This window comes from Pongo pygmaeus, chromosome 12 (assembly GCF_028885625.2).
Source record: "Pongo pygmaeus isolate AG05252 chromosome 12, NHGRI_mPonPyg2-v2.0_pri, whole genome shotgun sequence".
Taxonomy (NCBI): domain Eukaryota; kingdom Metazoa; phylum Chordata; class Mammalia; order Primates; family Hominidae; genus Pongo; species Pongo pygmaeus.
The window spans coordinates 107,409,966-107,432,687 of NC_072385.2; the positions used below are offsets into that span (position 1 = coordinate 107,409,966).

Sequence of the window (22,722 nt, forward strand, 5' to 3'; positions counted from 1 at the left end):
GGGACATCGCAAAGGCCAGTCTGTGTCGGTCCTCAAGGGTTGAAGAGCAGGGCAGCCCCGGGCACTGAGGTGGGAGCCCCGGTCACCAGGGAAACATTGTCAAGCACCCCACCTGAGTGAGGGCGCCATCTCCAGACCTCGAGGGGAAACATGGGGAACAGAAGACAGTCTGGATTTTCAGCAACAGCTCTGGTGGTGCCATGAGAAAAGGTGTGAGCTGCTGGTCTATTGACAACGATTTTTCTCAATCCTCACTCCAGCTGGGCTGTTGTCACAATTTTATCAGCAAAGGAGTGGGCGACACCATCCCACGGGGGTGCCCGGGATCAGTGAGAGGGCTTACAACGCTTCCCTCTCCCTGCTCGTCCCCTCGGCACCTGGCCGGGCTGGGAGCCCCATCCTCACACACACACCAGCTCGAGCAGCCCGCGGCCTCCTCCGCCTCCTCACATTCTTTCATCTATGCGTTTGCTGCTTCCAGAATCTATATTCCCCTCTGGCTGCTGTAGTTTCTCCAGGCTTGACTTTAGGGTGAGGGCCAGCAGTCATCCGTCACCATCTTAGCACAAACTGGAAGCTCTGTAGTGACCCTCAAATAGTGTACCCCCTCTCCCCTGGGCTTGGCTCTCCTGCTTGGCTCTGTGGGCGCTGGGAAGGGCCTCATGGCAGACTGTGCCTCTTGAGGTTGGCTGCTGGCGTTCGGCTGAGCAGCCACCAGACTGACACTTGGCACCAGCTGTCTCCCCCTCCTCCTGAAACCGGGCCACACGATGTGGCTGTGTCCATCGACCCAGACCTGGAGACACTGGGAGCAAAGCCTCACTCCTCTCTCAGGCTTAGGCACAGCCATCAACCGTTGCAGCCCAGCACCACGCCCTCCCCAACCACTTCGGGGCGGAGTTGCCACAATCTCTCTGGTACGTCCCCACTGCTACGCAGGACAGGTGAATCGCTCATTTAAAGTGAATCACTAGAGCTAAGGAAGTTTCTGTTCTCACCTTCTCTCCCTCCTGGCTGTACAATGACCTCAGTTTCTAAACCCACCACCATCTTTATCAAATGGGTTGGTGATGGGTGTGGAGGTCTCTGTGAAATGATGAACAAAATGAAGGGTTATGGTGAGAGTGGAATAATGGCTGCCTACTGAGACAGCTGTCATAGAGGCTTCAGGCTTGCCCCATTACACACCCGGCCTGCTCCCTCCCCTCCCCATTTCCTCAGTCAGGGCACTGGGCTGGCTGGGAGAAGATGCCAGCAGCCTGGCCCAGTTTCCCATAGTCCTACCTCCCTGGGCTTCTGCCCAATAATCCACCAGGCACAGGATCTGACTCCCTCCTCCCAAGACTCCCAGGGGACATGTCAGCCCAGGCGTCCAGCCAGGCGGCAACCTGATGCCCCTTCCAAGGGCACTGCCACCCTTTTCCATGCCCAGCACCCCGGATACCTGAGCCACAGGTATGCATGACATTCAAAGTTAATCACCGTGTCCTTCCTCTTCCCAACTCTGCCCAACCCGCCTCAGGGGGAGAGTCTGTCTCTGCTGGCCCTGAACAAGGGGCCACATTCTGAGCATCTAATGCATGCCAGGCCGGGCTTGAGATACCCCAGAGGGAGGAACCTGGGCTTAACACCCCATGATGATTTGTATGGGAGCTTAGGGATGGCGTAGCCAGAGTCAGTGTGGAGAGACTGGGGCGGGGCAGAAGCCAGGCAGTTATGGGAGGAAGCACATGACTAGGGTCAGAGAGCAGGGCACGCGATGGGGAGAAGTGGCTCCTTCCCTGGGGAAAGTGCTGCCCGCCCACTGGGGAGACAGGGAAGTTTCTGGTTGTTGCAATGAGGAGCCTACTGGCATTTAGTGGGGCGGGGAGCAAGGATGCAGAATGACTTGCAATGCTCAGGCCATCCCACGCTTCCCACCTGGGAGCCCCGTGAGAAGATGGTGGTAGCCCCAGCAGCAGCACTGAGCTGCTTCCTGAGCCGTGCCCCTTCCACTCAATCTCTGAAATCATCCACAGACGAAATCAGGCTCAGATGGTAACTACCCTTCCCCAGGTGACAGAGCTGGAAGCGGCCAAGCCAGGGTTCTGAATTCATATGTAGATTAGACCTAAGCCCTCTCTGGATACAGTGATAGGGCCTGACTCCCACCACCCCTGCAAGGCCCGTGTTGGAATCTCTCCACACCCCCGCCTCCATTTCTCCCTGTGCAAAGTGGCCACAGCCCTGGCCACCACTGGTCAGCAGTGCACATCCCACAAAGCAGGAAGGCCACCCTCCCATTCCCTATTCAGGAAGGGCCCGGAGGCCCAGGTCAGCCCAATCCCAAAGATAGCCTGGAGCCATACCCTGGCTTTAACCTTTCTCCCTAGACCCAGTGGACAAGTCGTAAACTTCCCTGGCTTCCCCCTGAAAGAACCTGCCTGCCAGTGGTTCCAGAATATCCTGGGAAAGAGCCCTTTCAAATCCCCCTGAAGTCTCTTGACTTTCCAGAAAGCCTCTTCTCTTTGCCTTACTCTGCCCAGGGCCTGCCAGAGCCGGCTTAGTGAGACACACAGGCCTGGAAGTCATGAGACCTGCACCACAGTCCTTGCTGAGGAACCTCTTTGGGCCTTGGATTCCCCTTCTGTAAAAGAGGGATATGCTCCCTGTGCTACCTGCCCCACGGGACTGTCACAAGGCTAAAAAAACATGAAATGAGAGACAAGAAAGCAAATGTCTCTCACAGCTCTACTAGGTAAGGGATTCCAAGCAAGGGAGGGGCCCCTCCTTTGCTCAGGCATGGGTGAGAGGGGCTGCAGCAGCTGGACTTAGGAACCTGAGTGGGGAGGAGGATGCCGTGGAAGAAAGACAATGCTCTCTACAACAATGGGTGGAAACAGAGCCTGGACATGGTGTCTCCTTTCCCAGAGGCTGGAACCTGAGCTCCTACATTTAACCTACAACACTGGAAAAGCTAGGGAGAGACAGAGAAAGACCCAGCCTTTGTGCCCTGGGGAAGCAGGAGTAGCTACCTTTAGCCAGTTTGGTTTGGCTCTAACACAGGCCCTGTGTGGACCAGGCCCCAGGGGAGAAGCCAGAGTAACAATAGTACTTGTGCCAATGATAAGAAGAACTGCTGCTATTTACTGAGCACTTAGTGTGTGGCAAGATGGGCTGAGAGCTTGACACAAGCATTAGACTCACTAGAACTTGCTGGATTGGTAGCATCCTAGGTGATAAGGAGCCACACCAGGATTTAAACCCAAGTCTATCTGATTCCAGGACCTATGGTCGTTTGCAAAGTAGACAAGACTCAGCCCTGCCCTCAAGGGGCTCAGTCTAGCGGGCAGATGGACCCACTACAAACAAGGAGAGACCCTGGGCCTTCTGAGCCAAGAGGAGGAAGAGGTCACCAGCCTGGGGGATGACAGGGCAGGGGAGCCTGGCCTTATCAGCCCCTTTCTGCTTGTACCTGGAAGTCATGGCTGTTACCTCCTGGAGGCCAGAAACGCACCTATCTTGTTCATCATTGGCCTGGCACCCAGCATGGAGTTCAGAAAATGTTGGCAAGTGAAAGAACGAACAAAACAGGCACCCAGCATGGAGTTCAGAAAATGTTGGCAAGTGAAAGAATGAACAAAACAGTGACATTCACTAGGACTGGCACCTGTCACCACAGGCCTGTGTCCAGACCGAGTGGGCTCAGCAAGGCTAGTGGTACATCAAGCCCTTTGCTGTGGCCTGGATAGAAAGGAAGCCGGCAAGGCACAGATGAGATCACCTAAAGGGACTTTAGATCAGCCTGATCTCTAAGGTTAGAGATCATCTAGTTTAACCCTCTTGTCTTGCACTTGAAGAAACAGGTCTTAGAGTGGGGAAGAGAATTGCCCAAGAAGACCAGCTGAGATCTGAGATCCTACATTTAACTTACAACTCTAAAGAAGCTGGAGAAAGAGACAGAGACGAAGACAGAAACAGAGACAGAGAGACCCAGCCTTTGTGTCCTGGGAAAGTGAAATAGCCACACTAGGGATACTGGGCCCAGGTCTTTAAGCTCGCAAACCCATCTCTTTCCATTATACTCTAAATCAGCAGTCCCCAACCTTTTTAGCACCAGGGACTGGTTTCGTGGAAGACAGTTTTTCCACAGACTGGGATGGTGGTGGCTGGGGGTGATTTTGGGATGAAACTGTTCCTCCTCAGAACATCAGGCATTAGATTCTCTTAAGGAGTGCACAGCCTAGATCTCTTGCATGTGTAGTTCACAGCAGGGTTCACACTCCTATGAGAATCTAATGCGGTCCCTGATCTGACATTAGGTGGAGCTCTGGCAGGAATACTCGCTCACCTGCCGCTCACCTCTTGCCGTGCGGCTCCGTTCCTAACAGGCCATGGACTGGTACTGGTCTGTGGCCCGGGATTTGGGGACACCTGCTCTAAAGCTTTGGAGTGCATCTCAATATTTTCCCCCAAACCTATAGCCCTGTCCCTTTAAGGATGCTACCTTGCTGATTTAGGATGGTTCCAGGCCCAGTCAGTGGCCAGGCTGGACATAATCCAGGTCATTCTCCAATGTACATCAGGGAAACCTTTTTTGCGGAGTCCTAGATCACTGGGGCTGATAGGATGCAGAACCCTGCACCCCGGCCAGCACCAACCAGGTCAGGGCTAAGCCTAGACCGGGAAACTGGGTCAGGACTCAGCACTCCCCAGGCTCCTGAGACCACCCCCTCCAACAGAGGCCCTCTTTCCCTCCCTGTCTGTACTACCTGCCACCTTGCTTCTGTCAACAGTCCTATCCCAGGCTGCTATTCCAGGTCTGCGTCTGTCTCCAGAACTACCCAGGACCATCCCCAGGACTGAGAAACAACCCTGCATCCCTGCGTTCTGCACAGCGTCATGCACAGAGCCTGGCACACAGCAAGTGCTCAGCAAATATTCACCCCCAGCATGGGGCTTGCTGGCTCGTGACATCTTGAGTGACTGTGTTTGGCTTAACTGCTACTTGAGTTCCCCAGCAGTACCAGGCTTCAGGAGAGGATTCAGTGTAGTGGATTAAGCCCTGAGGACTGAACTCCAGACTAAGCATCCTGAGACTTGAGTTTGAATCCTGCCTCTGCCACCAACCAGCCTTGTGCCCGTGGGCAACTCTCGCCTCTCCACTTTCCCACTTGTAAAAGGAGCACACCTTTGCCATGTTGCTGTGAGCTTGGTTATGGGTAAAAGGTGCTCTGGAAGTACTAAGTGCTACCCAGATGAAATTCTTCCTTCAGAAGCCCTTTTCATTCCGTCTTTTTTTTTTTTTTTGAAGCGGAGTCTTGCTCTGTCACCCAGGCTGGAGTGCAGTGGTGCCATCTTGGCTCACTGCAACCTCTGCCTCCTGGGTTCAAGTGATTCTCCTGCCTCAGCCTCCCAAGTAGCTGAGATTACAGGCGTGCACCACCACACTCGGCTAATTTTTGTATTTTAGTAGACACAGGGTTTCACCATGTTGGCCGGGATGGTATCAAACTCCTGACCTCAAATCATCCGCCCACTTCGGCCTCCCAAAATGCTGGGATTGCAGGTATGAGCCACTGCGCCCAGCCCCCTTTCCTTCATTCTAATAGCTCACAAGTTCAATACCATGGTCAGGAGAGGAGTGTAGCTCCCAAACCCTCAAAGTCCTCATCTCGTCTTGCTATGTTCTCAGCATATCACCCCAAATGGAGGAAAGGACATAACCACAAAAACGAGGAGACAATGAAAAATGAAATTAGGGAGGAGAAGACGCAGTGAAAGAGACATGTGAAATCCACAGGCCAAGGCAGAAGAGGAAAGTGATGGCGGCGAGGGGGAGGGAGGTGGCATGACAAGGAGACGAGGCAGCTGCAGACAGGCACAGAGTTCCCACTGGGAAGATCTAAACTAAACACATTCTGCAGTGCTGTGTCACTTACAACTACTGTCACCTGTGAGATCTCATTTGATTCTCTCAATTGCCCTCTAAGGTAGACATTGTCACCCCCCCATTTCACAGATGGGGAAGCTGAGGCACAGCTAGTGAATGGCAGAGCCAGGGCTAGAACCCAAGTCTCCTGACTCAAACTCAGAGTTTCTGCAACACCATGGAGACTCCTAGTCTGCATGAGATACAAACCTCGGTGTTGTCAGAAGAACAAAAAGAAGCAAAGGGTGGGCATGTCCTTTGGAGCTCTGTGAGGTACCCAGAGCTCACAGACACTGCCTTAGCAAAGGAAGGAGTCAGCAATGGGAGATGGGGCTGGAAATGCTGTCTGGGCACAGCAAGGGGGCCTCTGGGTGCTAGGAAAGGGAATCCCCACCTGTTTCAGGGAGCTGTGGAGGAGCCATTGAAAAGTTTTAACAAAGGAGAGATAAAAAGAGAGGAAAATTCAACCCAAAAAGTCTCCTTCTTACAGCCCATGCCTCTGCTTCCAGAGAGGCCAAATGGGAGTAACCCCCAGTTCCAGACCCTGAATCACTTCCCTCCAGCCAGAAGGCCCGTCACCCTCCGAGGCCCCACATGGATGCCAGGACCCCACCTAGAGGTGCCGGCTTGATCGGTCTCCAGGCCTGGGCCTTGGGACTTTTAAAAGCTTCTGGAATGGATTGCAGTTCCAGCCAAGATGAAGAACCCAAGAGAGAGACAGAGGGAGACAGAGACAAAGGGAGAGATAGAGACAGAGAGAGAAAATGATGAAAGAAAACATGTGGTGAGGAGAAGAAAGCACAGGAATGACACGGAAGGGAAGGAAAAGAGAAATGAGAGGAAATCCTCATGTGGGTGGAAAATGCGGGAGGGAGACAGGGGAGGAAAGAAAGGAACCTGTAAGGGGGGAGAAAGTCAGAGACTGAAGAAGCTGCTGTGACTCAGTGAGGACCCTGTCTTCTCCCTTGCCCGGGAAGTTGCTGTGACTCAGTGAGGACCCTGTCTTCTCCCTTACCTGGAAAGCCTCCAAGAAGAACTTTCTCCCCTGACATGGGCAGGAACTGCCCAGACCCGGCTGACAAATTTCTGAAAGGGCACCTGAGCCACACACCTACACACGCTTCCCCTGCTTATTCTTATCTGCAGTCCCCCTGTCTCCTGTACCCTCCCTGACTCCCGACTCTCACTCAACAAACTGGCCCTCACCCCGCAGCCAGGCAGCCTCCCTCCCCAGGTCCCTTAACCTCAGCCTCCGGCCACCGTTCAACACCCCCCCCCCTTTCACAGGGCCATCTCCAAAGTCATGTCCTTTGTCTCCTGATCTTTCTCTCCTTCCAGTGCCAAAATCCCACCCACAGACCCCCAAGGGGACCAATCACCCCTCCTCGCTTCATCCCCAGTAAACCGAATCTTGGTGGCTCCTGCGGCACCACCACTCCCACGCAGTTCCCTGGCTGATGAGCTGCGCCTTCCTGGGCTGCTTTATTTCCCTACAGCCCCATAAAAGCAGCCTCATTAAGAAAACCACACTCTGCTGAGCTGCCAGAGGCATCCAGAAGCTGGAGCCGCAGCCGCTGAATGAGGCCTGTGGGCCGGGCTGCCTCCACTTCCTGGGCCTCTCAGCCCACCCTTCTGCCCTGTGCCCACCTCCCCTCTAAAGCCCTCCCTAGGCCCTGCTCAGAACCCTCCCCACCCCACCCCGCAGACCCCTCTCCCGCTCCTCCGCTTCTTCCTCCCTCTCATGCCAGGGCCAGGTCCTCCCTGGGACTTAGCAAGTCCTGAAGGGAGATGTCACAAAGGCCGTTTTCCTGAGACAGGCCCTGCCCACACTGGGCAGTGACCCGCGGTGCTGGCCCAGTGTGCCCAAGCCCTCCAAGTCCCCAGGCTGGGAGAAGGAATCTCAACTTTGGGAATGGCAAACGTGCAGGGTGGGCTCACAGAAGCCTCCTCCCCAGGGCCTGCTCAGCCACCAACAGAGTGCTCCAAGTCAAACATCTGCTCTGAGGCCGAGTTCCTTGTTTATAGAGCACACAGAAGCCATTACTCGCCTCTCTGGCCATTGGAAAGACTAAATGAATGAATATGCACATAGAGCATTCAGACCCCTGCATAAGAAAAAGTTCCCCAGAAATGGCAGCGATTATTACTATTATTATTTACTACTGGCCTATTGAGCAGTCTGAATTTGGTAGGGTATAAAAATGGAACTAAAAAATAAAAAGTCACTGCCTTCCACCCGATCTGTCAAAATCCTCCCTGACACGGTCTCTCCACAGCATCTTGAGCAGACCTCAGCGCTGTCTGGTCCTGTCCAGAAGGGCTTCCTACTCCAGTCTGGCATCCTGTTCACCCCTGGCCATCCTCCTTCCCTGAGCCCATGCTTGTGGCTCAGGACGTGGAGTGGGACAGGGACCCCTGCTGAGGCCCTCCACATCCTCCCCTGGTGAGCAGCCCATGGAAGAAGTGTCATCAGATCACTCTACCCCACTTGGCCAATGGAGCGCAAATCGATGACTTGCCACAGCCAACAGTGGCAGGCTGGGCTCCTTGCCCTGCCGTGCTCCGTGGGTCTCCTGCCAGTCCACTGTCCTGCAGATGCCACTGGGGATTTGCATGCCACGCTGCCCCTCTTGCAGGTACCTAATCGCCATGAGCTGTTTCCCCAAGAAGTACCACAAAAACACTATGCCCAGGACAGAATCCTTCCCACCTTTCCCTCCCCCAGTCTTCTTTCCCATCCCAGGAAGGTGGGCTGGGTGATGGTTGGAGGTAACAGGGCCTTTGAGGAAGCCCTAGGAAGATGTCTGGCTCTGCCCATTGGCAGCTTTTTACAGAATGGGGCACTGGGCCACTTTAACCTCTGTTTTGAGCCATTGTTGCCACTTCTAGGGCACCAGGAAAAATCCCAATCAAATTCCTACTCATCACTAACATTAAGTTAGGGAGGAAGCAACAAAGAAGTGGTAAGGATGAATCTAGAAACAGTGAGTTGGGGACAAGCTGTGGGCCTGACCCCAATAACACTAATCAGCTCAAACCTGTCCCCGACGTTACCACTGGCAGAGTAAGGAGTGGTTTGAACTCAACGTAGGAGTCTGGGGCAGAGCCTGCGCCAGTCAGGGTGATTCTGATGGGAGAGAGCTAGAAGCTCACAGCTCCATTCAGCACCCACCAAAAACCAGGCTCACACCCACATTCATTGCTGTCTCCCTGGAACCCAACCACCACCCTGGTTGCACCACCCTCTCCCAACCCCCCTCAGGAGCTGGGAGGCCATGGAAGCAGTGCTGTGTAGGGAGTCAAAAGTCCTGGTAGGTCCAGGCTCTTCACCTACCACATGACCTTGGGCAAGTCCTGCAACATCTCTGAGCACCATCTTTGAAAGAGGAGTGGGCACCAATGCTGGCTCTACATGGTGGTTGTTGGAACTAAATGAGATTCCAGGTGTCAATGCTTTGTCCCTGGGGAGCACTGGGCCCAAGTGAGGGGCCACTCTGACTGTCGGAGATCCCCACCAGAGATTCCCCTCCCATACCCCGCGGCTCCTACCTGTTATTGCCACCAAAGCTGCAGTTGTCCCTCTCTCCCCAGACGTTTCGGTGGCCGGTGGCCAGCAGCATCGACAGAAATGAGATGCTGGAGATTCAGGTTTTCAACTACAGCAAAGTCTTCAGCAACAAGTAAGTGTGGGATGGGGCAAGAGGGGCTGGGCCTGGAGGGGCTGGGAGCCTGCTCTTCTCCTTGGGCTACCCTCTGTTTGGGGCTTAAAAGGGGGACCTACACTCCCAACCTGCCCTGGATTGATCTTCAAAGACCGAAGAAGTCTTGGGCTGGTCTTTGATCTCCATTTTGCTCCCTCTTCTTGTCTTCAGAATCCCCCAGTCCTCCCAGCTGCTGTCAGCCAAGAACACTCCACTCTCCTATCACCCCTGCTGTCTCCAACCCCATCAAAGCTTCCTGTCTCTTTCTTTAAGTCTCCCTCAATGCCATGCTGGGGTACAGTTACCCATTGGAGAGGCGAAATGGAGGTGGAAGGGCTGATGATCTCCTCCAAGAGACACTCTGTAGCCCTGAGGACAGGCTTGACAGTTTGGGGTGGTGGTTTAGGAGTCAGGCAAGCCTGATCTCAGACACTGAGGTCAGTCATCTACTGTGTGACCCTGGAAAGGTTACATAACCTCTCTGATTTCAATGTGCTCATGTGTGAAAAGGACAAGTATTTACCTCAAAGGGTAGCTGTGAGAATTAAATGAGATAGATGTTCACTCACTCATTCAACAATGTTTACTAAGCGCTGATTGTGTATCAGATACTGAACTAGGTGCTGCAGAGGACAGGGTGCCTACCCTCATGGAGCTTGCACTCCACAAGTGAAGTACACCTGCCATATGAGCATTATCACTATGAGGTGTTCAATAAAAGCAGTTGTCATCCTTCTCTCTGGGCCATGAGAAGAATTCAGAAGGATTTGAACAGGCTGGAACAGTGTCTAAGTAATACCTTGGGTTAAAAAATCACAGTGAGGTGTGGCACACACCTGTAGTCCTAGGTCCTTGGGCAGATAAGGTGGGAGGATCATTTGATCCCAGGAATTTGAGGCTAGCCTGGGCAACATAGTGAGATCCCATCTCTTTAAAAGAAATCAGTTGCTCTTATACAAGCTGGAGGTCATGGCTTAACTGTAACATGTCCAAGAAGGTGTGGAGGTGTTAGCTCACTGAGGACTCAAAATGACTCAACAGTGGGAGGAGACTACAAACAAAAGAAAAGTAGGCCTCATCCTAAATCATACTAATAGAATTAAAGCACTTCTGATCTGAGCAGGAGAGACAAGGAGTCCATTGCTCTAATACTGGTGGCAGAGAATTCCTGTAGGCACCACCCTATAGTTTCCAGGAGGAAAGGGACTTTAAGTGTTACCTTATAACAAATAGATGAGAGCCTGAAAGGGAAAATCATAGAGGACATATTCATCCATTCGTCCATCCATTGATCCATTCATCCATCCATCCATCTATCCTTCCTGTTATTCATCCATCTGCCTATCCATTTGTCTGTCCATCAATTGATTTATCCATCCTTCCTTTCTTTCATCCATCCTTCCATCCTTTCATCCATCCATTCATCAATCCATCCCTCCATCCATTTATCAATTTATTTATCCACCCATTTATCCATCTATCCATTCATCTGTCCATCCTTTCATCCATCCTATCCATCCACTCATCCATCCATCCATCCAACCATCCATCCATCCATCCATTCATTCACCCATCCTTCCTTTCATCCATTCATTCATCAATCCATCCTTCCATCTTTCCATCCATTCATCCACCACTTATCCTTTCATCCTTTCCATTCATCCTTCCACCCACTCACCCACCCTTCCATCTTTTTTCTTTTCCTTTTTTTTTGAGACAGAGTCTTGCTCTGTGGCCCACAGTGGAATGCAGTGGCCTGATCTTGGCTCACTGCAAACTCCGCCTCCCTGGTTCAAGCAATTATTCTGCCTCAGCCTCCTGAGTAGCTGGGATTACAGGTGCTCACCACCATGCCCAGCTAATTTTTGTATTTTTAGTAGAGATGGGGTTCCACCGTGTTGGCCAGGTTGGTATCGAACTCCTGACCTCAAGTGATCTACCCTCCTCGACCTCCCAAAGTGCTGGGATTACAGTCATGAGCCACCACTCTTGGCCCATCCTTCCATCTTTCCATTCACTGATCCATCTATCCATCCATCCATTCTTTCATTCTTTCATCCATCCTTCCATCCATCATCCTTCCTTCCAGCCATTCATCCATCTTTTCATTCTTCCATCCATTCATCCATCCATCCATCCATTCATCTTTTCATCCAACTTTGCAGTCACTCATCATACATATAGTGAACAAATGCTTTCTGCCAGTCAGACACTATGCTAGTCACTGGAGATACTGAGATGAGGGATTGAGGCACAGTCCCTGCCCCTACCCGCCCAGAAGGTTTTTTGCCACAGGAAGAAGAAAGAAAGCTGTGTACCTAGAGGCAGGATGAGGAACAGCCTGCTGGAAGACAGCAGACAACTGAAAGATAGCCAGCACTTTCCAGCCAATGTGCTGTCTTAGGAGTTAGTGAGCTCCTTGCCACTGGGAAAGGGTGATCAAAGAGTGGACCACGTTGTAGAGGGGATTTCTGAGTCAGGAAAGGCCCGACCATATGGGCTCCAAGGAGTCTCTGATTCTCTGGGTTTTATTAGGAGCTTTCAAAATCTTAGCTGAGTATGGGGCAAGGGCATTTCAGGCGTGCTGGCAGGGCCAGAGGGAGGATGTTTAGGGCACAAAGGCCTTCCCTTTGCCTCTCCTGGCATCACACCATTCAGGCAGCTGCTTTTGGCACCCACAAGCAAGGTTGGTGAGACATCCCCCACCAGGGGCCCCCAGGGTGAAGCACAGCCTTCTTCCTTGGGGTGAGATACCATGAGGGTGTGACCTATGAGGATAGGAGAAACAGGAACAAGTGGAAGGCTCACAAACAGACCAAGTGGGTGTGAAAGAGGAAGCAGAATCGGAAGTCAAGCACCAGGGAGGGCACCTGAGAGCCCCTGAAGGAACCCAACCATAGGTGCCAAAGCATCCAGGAGCCTTACAGCTCGGCCATTACAACCCTAGCTGTGCAGGAGGGGAAACCGAGTCTCAGAGGGGATCCTGAGGTCACATGTGTAGACAATGGTAGAGCCAGGGCTAGAATGCATGTCTGTTAACTTCTCTTCCTAATCCAACTCCCAGAAACCAAAATATTTGAGCAGTGATGGTGGAAACTGAGGGCATGGAAGACATTGTTAAATCATTCATAATGAAAGCTGCCAGCCTAACCACTGAAACGCTGGAAACCCTTGAGCCCATCAAAAGACTGCTACAAACAAATCAGAAGTATTTGGGAAATTGGGAAATTGACTACCATGCAGTGAATATGTTGAAGGTTACAGCTTCTCTTAGGTGTTTTTGGTTTTTGTTTTGTTCAGAGACAGAATCTCACTCTGTCACCCAGGCTGGATTGCAGTGGCCCAATCTCGGCTCATTGCAACCTCTGCCTCCTGAGTTCAAGTGATTCTCGTGTCTCAGCCTCCCGAGTAGCTGGGACTACAGGTGCACGCCACCATGCCTGGCTAATTTTTGTATTTTTAGTAGAGACAGGGTTTTCGCCATGTTGGCCAGGAAGGTCTCAAACTCCTGGCTTCAGGTGATCCACCTGCCTTGGCCTCCCAAAGTGCTGGGATTACAGGTGCCAGCCACCAAACCCAGCCTGTATTAGATGTTCTTAAGTGCCAATAAGAAGGAAGACAGAAAGGGGGATAGTTGCTATCCTAACTCTCCTCTTCTTCCCTCCCTGCCCCCATCCAAGAGAAGGCAGGAAACCCCACAAGGGGAGGCCCAGGCCTGGTGGGAGAGGTTCTGCCATTTCTTTGGAAGCCTAGAGAATGCCCAGGGCACTGCTGGCTGCAGAGCTGAGATGGGACAGAAGAGGTCCCCTCGTGGAGAGCACAGGCCCAGGCTGACACAGGCCAGCTTGTGGGGGTCAGAGTGGGAGAGAGGTGCTTGGAATGATGTGAGACTCAAGTCTCCCCATCCTGGGCCAGGCCAGAGGAGCAATGAGGCCACTTCCCTCAACCCCCACATGGCCCAACTCAGACCCCAGGCTCCTTCTCATGGGGCAGCTGAGTGGAAGGGGTCTTTGGGGTCTGCACTAGGCTTAGCAATGAGCAAAGCCATGGCCAATGCTAGGGACAGTGCCTGGTGCATGGCAGCCCCCTGATTATTTTGTGGAATAAAAGAATGAATAAATGCCCCTGTGGTGTTAGGAGGCAGAGAGTAGGTGTACAAGGTGGGAGAGCCTTTGAGAGGGAATCGGAGTGGCCCCTCTTCTCTGAAGGACTCAGGGCACTCAAGGGTGATACTCAGCATCACAAGACTGATGCATTTGGGGAAACTGAGTTAAAGGAGGCATGGAGGAGCTGCCTGGGAAAGTGGGTCCCAGGACGAGAAATGAGCCTGATCCCATCACTGCCATCTCAGAGAGAGGGACTTGTCCTAGAAACAGAGAGCAGCTTGGAAACTGGCCCCTCACCCAGTGGTTCTAGAGGCTGCCAGGAGGCAGAGACATGGTATGAAGGAAGGAGGCATCCTAGGCAGAAACCAGGAGACCTCCAGGTCTTCTCGGCCCCATTTGGAACAATGACTTGTGTCCAGGAACCTTGGGCTTCCCCGTGAGAAAGAAATGTTGGGTTCAGAAGATTTTGTGCATCCAGCTCTGCCTGTCCGGGACCTCTGAGGGACCATGGCCTGGCCTCCAGCCTCCTGCCTGCTAAGGATGTCAAGGGCCCTGAATAATTCAGGAGCCAGGACAGCAGAAGAGGCCTCGCAGGGCCCAGGACACCTGACACGGGCTCCCAGGGGAAAGTGATGAATTATTGACAGGATTCTGGTGCCCAGTTGCCGCTCTATTGTGGTCAGTCTGTGGGCCCATCTGGGCTGGAGGCCTCTTCCTCCCGGCTAATTACGTGGGGATCTTAGCTCTGCCCAGCCGCCCAGCCCTTCATGGGGCCAGCCAGCCTCCTGTGAGGGGTGTCCTCTTTGCCATGGTGACCTGGATGGCCCTGTAAGGCAAGCAGTCAGAGGACATGGAGATAGCCCCAGATCTTTTGCCTAACAGCCCCAGGGAAACTGAGGCCCAGAGAGGCCTCTTGTCCAGGGTCACACAGCAGGTTCAGGACAGTCAGGTCTTACCCCAGGCATCCTGATGCCCGGGCCAGTGCTCCTTCCCACAGAACACATGGCCTCACAACTCCATTCCCAGGGAAATGACTCGGCTGTCTAAGGAGCATATGAGCCCACCCTTCCTCAATTGTCCCGGGCCCCACTCTCTCAGGCAGCTCCTCCATGCTGACCCATGCAGAGGAGTAAGAACCTACTATGTGTGCAGCCAGGATGCACAAAGGCCCGCTGCGGCGGCCAGGGTCACCTCTGGGGTCACCACAAGGGCCAGAGCCAGGGGCTTCTCCTACCTCTTCCTGTCCCAGCTTCTTCCCAAAGAATATCTATAGAAGAGGGGCTGAGGGATGGCATCCTAGAAGCAGTGCCAGGGCCTTTGTTTTGAAACTGTTTTCATGGCAAGCACTGTGTTTTTGCTTAAATGGTGTGTTGCAGACCTGCAGAAAGAGTCAAGGTTTATAAAACTGCTTTTCTTTTACTTTACATAAGGCTGAGATAATATCAATTGTCCATGTCAAAGAATATAATTTTTACTTTTATTTGAGAGAGGTTGGGGGTGAACTGTTAGGACTTAAAACCCCCCAAGGTGCTCCTGGGGGTGTAGCGAATTGATTCCTTTAATCTTGCAAGCTCCTAGCATCCCAGTCCCACCCTCCAGGCCATAGACAAGCTCTGGCTGTGCGAGGCTGTGCACAGCTTGAAGGGTGGGGGACAGCCTGGACCTGCCCCTGAAGCCCATCCTGCAAAGGAGACTCGCCCTGTGTAGGCCCTCCAGATGGCCAGCCCTGCGCATTATTAGGGAGGGAGGAGGGGCTGGAGTCCGAGTGCCGGTGTTGGTAGAGGAATTTCACATGAGCAGTCTCCTCACCACTGTCCGGTGGAAGTCGGAGAGCTATAGCAGAAGGAGCCAAAACCACACCGCTGCCAGGCGTGGAATCTCCCTTGGGTCCTGCTGAGTGAGCCCACATCTGTCTGACTCCAGAGCCCAGGCTCCTCACTGTCTACACTGCTTCCCTTTAGGGATGGAATTAGTCTGCATGTGGACAGGGCTCGGACCAGGGTGTGAAGATTGGGGGATTTGCCTGGAGGCCAATCTCACTCAGCACACTGTGTGATTAAGGCAGTGGCTGAATGGACTACCAGTGACAGCCCCATCACTGTCACTGCCACCGGAGTATCTAGCAGAGACTTGAAGGCACATGTCAGGGAGGTTGTTTCAGGGATTCCTCCTGGAAGGGGTGCTGGACAAGGTCTCTCAGGTTCTTCCCAAGTATAAGATCTGAGATTCAGGCAGGTTAAGCCTAGAAGGCACCAGACGCCTCTCTGAGCACTTGCAGGGGGAATAGCTCCACCCTGTCCCCTGGGAGTGTCTTGTCATATTGCAGCACCTCTGCAGATCCTGGGGAGCTGCCTCTGCTGTTCTTAGGCATCTAATTCTGGAGAAAGATGTGCCTGATCGCCCCACGCTCAACAGGTGCTCGACAGGTCCTAGGGGAATCAAGGCAGCTGAATAGCCATCCACAAAGGGTAACAGTAGAGCAGGGATTCTCAAAGTGTCTCCCCAGCCAGCATCTTCAGCATCACCTGGAAACTTGTCAGAAATACACATTCTCAGGCCCTCTCCCACCCACTGAATCAGAGTCCTGAGGGCAGGGCCAGTGGAGTGAACTGAAGTCCGGTGGACCCAGTTCGGTGACTTCACATTAGAAGCTTGAAGTTGGCCATGGCGGGAGTATTTATACCTCGGAAACCAGCAAAAGTTACAGATGAGCACCTCTCCTCTCCCACCAGTGACACATTTTCCAGCACATCCACAGAGGAGGATATCCCAGCCATGCGTGTTTTCACAAGCCCTCCAGGTGATTCTGTTCATTCTGAAGTTTGAGAACCACTGATTTAGAACAAAAAGGGGTGAGGTTGCAAAAAGATGAGTGTATTCTTTCGTGCCCATGGTCTACTGTTAGAATGTCTACATGGTACAGAAGCTAAAAGTCCCCTTCCCTCTTCATTTTATAAAGACCAAATTGAGACTCAGGGGCAGCAGCTCCAGGGCTCCTGGCCCCCAGCCCAGCACTTCTGTCTCTGGGGCACTGCCTGAGCTGGGGAGAGGTGCATGCAGCTATGGAAGAAGGCTTCCATGGGGCTGCTCTAAGAGCCCAGAAGCCCAGTTCGGCTTTAGAGTGAAGGAGTGGTGTGGTCAGTTTCACCCTCGGGGAGGTGGGGCACGATGGTGGATGGGGCTCTGAGCTCCAAAGGGCAGCATTTCATATCCATTCCTCACAGCTGCCCCTACCACTTCCTCCCCTCACACAGATGGGAAGATTTTTAAAAAATCAATGTTCACCCTCCATAGACCTCAGGGTGGTATAGACATCAAGCATGTCTGAGTCAGAATTCATCTGATACCTCACCTCACCCAGATCTGCCATTAATTAGCTGTGTCTCTTCCCCTTCCGTGGCCTCACTGTCTTCCTCTATAAATCTCAGGCAGCATCAGACGATGCCCAAGGTCTCTTCCAGCCCTCACACGCCCTGGATGCTTCCCTCGCCTTTGTGCCTTCAGTTAGAAATGGTGTGTGTATTCTAATCCACTCTATGTGGAAGCACCATGTGAGAACATCTCTCTGAGTTCCCTGTTCTCTCACAGAGCAACAAACAGCCTTCTGACTGTGGGGTGCAATGGGGTTGAAGTCAACTCCATCAGCATTTATTGGGCACCCACTGTTGTTCATTAATTCAGCCAGCAGATATTGAGATCTCTAGTGTGCTAGAAATGCCAAACAGAGGCTGGAATAAAAAGCACCACCCGTGCCCTTGAGAGGTTCACAGTTTAGAGGCAGCACATGAATAACGACAAACCGGACTGCTTTGGAGTGCTGGCTGTGTGCTGGGGGCTTTGATAAGAACCTCGCAGATGATCTCATTCAGTCCTCCAACAACAACTCTGTGAAGTAGGGCTTATCAGCTCATCTTATGAGAAAACCGGCACTGAGAGAGCTTAAGGAAGTTGCCCGGGAAGCAGGTAGCTCGCTAGTCAGTGTCAGAGCTGGGTTCAGATCCCTGTCTCTTTGATACCAGGACTGTGCTGTTAACCAAAGCATTGCACTGCCTCTCCCCTGCTGTGCAGCTCCATGGGCTCTGCCATCACACAGGTTCCTGCCATCCAGGAACTTACAGGCTGCAGATGTGGAATGGATGAGTGAGTGCTGTTGGCATGGGCTGGAAACCTCCGTCATGGATAGGGGGGTAGAAGCCAGAGGAGCTACTTGTCCATCCAGGAAACTCAGGTCCTTTCCCAGCCTCCACACTGAGCATCTGGAAGCTTCTCTGCAAGGGCTCAGCTAAAGCTGGATTCCATGCACCCTTCTCTGCAGTCTGTAGACATCCCCTAAGGGTGCTCACTGCCCCTTGGAGCTCTCCCAAGGAAATGGGCCTCCCACAAACAACCATCCACAGTGGGACATGCTGCCCTGGCTGCAGCCAGCCCTGGCTCCTGGGCCACCTTCTCCAGCCCAGCCCAGAGCTGGAGCAAGCCCACCTGAGTCCTCCCCAAGCAGTCATAACCCTTGGGATGTCAGTCTTGCTCCTCACCCTGGTCTCTTCCATGTAACCACCGTGCCCCCTCTGCCATCCCCAGGCTCATCGGGACCTTCCGCATGGTGCTGCAGAAGGTGGTAGAGGAGAGCCACGTGGAGGTGACCGACACGCTGATTGATGACAACAATGCTATCATCAAGGTGGGTGTGCCCCAGGGAGTTCCTGGACTTTCCCATATGGGGCCATCTAGGGGTCTGTTCTCCCTGCCCCACACACGGGGTGGTCTGGGGAATGCCCCTCATGCATGGCGAGGTGTGGCAGGAGGAGGAGACTCAGGTCAGACTCTGCTGGAATGGCTCAATCTGTGGCCGTGGCTGGAGGCCCTGTGGCATGGCAGGGTCTGCTGCCCCACAGTAGGCACCCCTGCCCTTCCTACGGTGGGAATGCACCAACCGGTCCTTCCATTTGGACCCAGCTCAGGAGTCACTAAAGAGGCTCCTTTCGTCATCCAAAGGCCAGACTGAGCCCTGCTGGCACTCGAGGGCATGACCTTCACTCTGCACATCTGGCTCGGGTTCTCTCTGGGAGGGCAGGGACCTCATTTCCTATTGTTTGTCACATCCCAGCACTTTTGCATGAGCACACATGCACTAGTGATGCACAGTCTAGAGGCACCTGACACATGTTCTAACAAAGAAGGAAGCAACCCTACCAGGACAGCCTGGCCCCAGGCTCTGCTCTGATTCTTCAGTCCTCTTGAGCTCAGCTGTGGCCACTCGTGGGCAGTTGGCATGATGGTGAGGAACAGAGACCCTGGGTATGAATCTTAGGCTGCTCACTAACTGCGTAACTTGGGCAAGCGACATATCATCTCAAAGTGAGCACAATTATAGTATCCATTTCCCAGGACTATTCTGAGGATTAAAGGACAATACACAGAAAGTACTTAGAACAGATATGCACAATAAATCTATAATATTGTTAGCTATTATTTCCTGACCTCAGTTTACCCATGTATAAAATGGGGCTGTGCCATGGTCCCCCAATGGGGTTCTGTGTAATATATGGCCGTATGTAGTGGCCAAGAGAAACAGCCTCAGAAGCCAGGACTGCAGCCACAGGGAGCTAGAACAGAAGGAACCCTCTTCTCCCATGGGCAGGGGTGGGCAGTGAGGGCTTCTTAAAGTTACCGGAGTCTCAGCCACCACAGCAAGGGGAGAAGGGGTACACAACAAGCTACGTATGGATACCCACGGGAAGGCGGGCTGGGAGGAGAACACAGAAGCCTGGATGAAGAGTGTAGTGTAGGAAGCGAGATGAGAGAATTGGGGAGTGAGTAGGGATGGACAGACAGCACAGCCCATGCCCTGGATTTTCAGAATCAGACTTAAGATGTCAGCAGAGGAAAGGACTGACAGATCTCCTAGCCCACTTGCCACCCATCTCCGCTACCCATTGTTATGAATGGGAACAATGAAGTCCTGGATGGGGAATGGATTCGGCCACAGTGGACAGCAGGGCCAGCACGGAGACCCAGGACTTCCAATGCCAGAGACCACCATTTTCTCACAACAATATACTTGGTTCCACCAAGAGGGTCACATTTGTTCCGTGGAAAGGATATGGGGCTTGGAGTCAGGCAGCCTGGGCTCAGATCCCAGCTCCAGTACTTCCTAGCTGTGTGACTTAAAGCAAGTAACTTAACCTCCTGATAGCTAGGTAAGGTAGGTTGCAATGTTGAAAAGATCAAATGAGTGTACATTAAAGCATCTTAGCATGATGCCTAGCACAGTGAGGATTCAGAAAATATGTGCACCTTTCCCTTCCCTTGGGAAATCTAAGCCTGGGTGCTGGAGTGTCCAAGCACTGAGTGAGGGCCGCCTGTCTGGGGCACAGGCACAAGTCACCTCTAGACCAGTGAGGAAGGGTGATCCCTGGGCACTGGGGGGAAACTAGAGCTGCAAGAAAGTAATGGCCCCGGGACACAGAGCAGGAAGCCCAATCATGATTCTCCATTGCTAAGCCTGAGCCCGGGTTGAGTGCTATACTTTTTCCCAGAGGAAAACCCTAGGGCAGCTCCCAAGATTCCCTCCCTCTCCAGGGTAGGAAGGGTGAGTGTGAGCCTGGGGCCTGGGCTCCTCTCCCAGAGGCCACTTTCAGCTCATTTTGTCACATTTCCAACAAGCCGATTTCCGGCGGGCCGCGCCTCATGCCTGCAGGCAGCCCTTGTTCTGAGGAGAGGAGGTGGCCTGATCATGGGGATGCTGAATGACACTCTCGGTTATGTAGACAGTGGACTCAGGGGGTGAGTCCAGGCTCAGTTGTCCCGGGCAGGCCAGGCCCCTCCACCTTGAGCACCAGGGAGGAGTGGAACCACCAGCAGTGGGACCTGGAGCCAGATCCCAGTAAGCTGACCCAGTCTGTGCAAGTCAGCCTTTCAGAGCCTCTGTTTTCTCATCAGCAAAATGGGGTAGAGGGGATCATACCATCCTGACCTCCTCCAGTGAGGCAAGGGTGTGGAAGCGCTATGTAAACACCACCAAGCAGCCACATATACGGGATGGAGATTGCTGTCACCATCCCAGCTGCTCACCACCGCCTCCGTCCCTTCAGACCAGCCTGTGCATGGAGGTCCAGTATCAGGCCACTGACGGCACAGTGGGCTCCTGGGACGATGGGGACTTCCTGGGAGATGAGTCTCTTCAAGAGGAAGAGAAGGACAGCCAAGAGACGGATGGACTGCTCCCAGGCTCCCGGGCCAGCTCTCGGCCCCCCGGAGAGAAGAGCTTCCGGAGGTAACAGGCAGGGCCCCTCTGGCTGCCCACTGCTCCCAAGACATGGGGAAGAGGCCTGGGGCCTGGTCCCCCTGAGAGGACTCTCTAGGCCTAGCTGGGCTCAGAGTACAGGGCTGAGCTTCTGGAGAGACATCCAAGGGGTGGGAAGATGTTTCTGTAGCCCCCCACCCAGCCGTTCACCTCCGAGGTCACTGGGCAGGGAGCAGGGGACTCAGATGGAGCTGCAAGGCCAAGGCCTCCCCAATGGCCCTGAGGGAGGTGGAGCTCTAACACAGGGATGGGGCTAGATCTCCTGCCTTTCTCAGAGAAGGGGAGACGGGGATAGGAGGGGCCCTGGCCTCTCTGCTTCAAGACCCAGCAGTGTCCACCAGGTGCCAGCAGCCTGACCTCTACCCTGGCCCAGTGAGGAGGCCCAAGAGAGGGCGGCTCTTCCTGCCAGAGTGAAGCCAAAGATCCTGGCTGGGCCCTGGCCTTTCTTCCTCTTGAGAAGGGAGGGCACCCGGGAACCTCCAGAGTCCAGCATCACGCCCTGCAAGTGTCCTGCCACCCATGGATCACAGGAAGCTGGGTCCAGGACAGCTCATTCCACGTGCACTATTTTTACAAAACAGAAAATGCAATTGTATTACTATTAGAGACCAAGGGGACAGAATCTGGGCTAGTCTAGTAAGATGTTGTCCATGGGTTCCTAAGTCACTAGGAATTACGTGTTAAATGCCAGTAAGTCAAGGGTGCATCTGAAGGACCAGGGTGTGTTTTGAGAAGGGACCCTCTGTGCCACTGGAAACGTATCCCTGTAAGCTCCTTCTGCACTTTCCTTTCCAAGTAGTTTACTCAGTCCCTCTGCTGAAGAAACCATAGGTTCTAAATTAGTGTAATTGAACTGATATACTTTTATGGGACAAATATGTTTTCTCCTTTGCACTTGAATGAGTTCACACCCCCTTAAGCACCCCTCACACACAGGTGCATGAGTGCACACGTGTGCACATACACATACACACACACACAAGCTTCAGAAACCCTGGGAGCCAGATGAGTAATAGTAACAAGGTCAAAGTGACCAGGCCTGCAACAAATATGGCGGGACTGTCTACTCCAGGCCACCCACGGGCATGGGGAAGCCCCAGGCTAGCTTGGAGCCTGTCCCCTCAGACTCCTGGCTCTTTAGCGGAAGACCCAGGCCTGAGTCCCAGCTCTGCCTCTTACTAGTCGTGTGACCTTTGGCAAGTCTCTGACCCTCTCTCCTCACCTGCAAAATAGGACATAGCAATGAAACCCCCCTGCCCTGCTGCTGGGAGAGCCGGAGGGATCACAGAGGAACAGGTGGCAATGGAAGTGCTGAGTGCTGCCCATGTCCGGGCTGGTGACAGACAAACAGGTTTCTTGTAGCTCACAACAATGCAAAGAGTCAGGAATTGGGTTGGAAATCGTGAGAAGAGGAGCAGTACCCAGATGGGGAGTGAAGGGATGCTGACTCAGTGGGCACCACCTGGTCCTCCTCAACTGTCTCCATTCAGGAAAGAGGTTGGCAGGGCTGGTCCAGAAACTGTGGCTGGGCTCTAAGAAAGGGCTTCCAGAGAACAAGATCAGAAGCCACACAAGGGCCATCAGTCATAGGGAAGGGAATGCTGGCCCCAAATCAGGAGAGCTAAGGCCCATTAAGTTCCATCTTGACTGTGCCACTCACTGGCTGAGTGACACTGGGCATGTCACTAGCCCCTGTAGGTC

General features: G+C 53.2%; 1 protein-coding gene across 5 annotated transcripts in view; it reads left to right on the forward strand.

The window, feature by feature from the left end:
• The window catches only part of OTOF (otoferlin), a 101,374-nt gene that overhangs the window by 21,317 nt on the left and 57,335 nt on the right, over window positions 1-22,722 (forward strand). For all 5 annotated transcript variants that reach the window (XM_054474896.1, XM_054474898.1, XM_063648871.1 and 2 more), the window contains exons 3-5: window positions 9,503-9,591; window positions 18,297-18,396; window positions 20,810-20,991. In XM_054474896.1, the coding sequence (XP_054330871.1) occupies window positions 9,503-9,591; window positions 18,297-18,396; window positions 20,810-20,991 (371 nt within the window). The remainder of the gene's footprint in view (window positions 1-9,502; window positions 9,592-18,296; window positions 18,397-20,809; window positions 20,992-22,722) is intronic.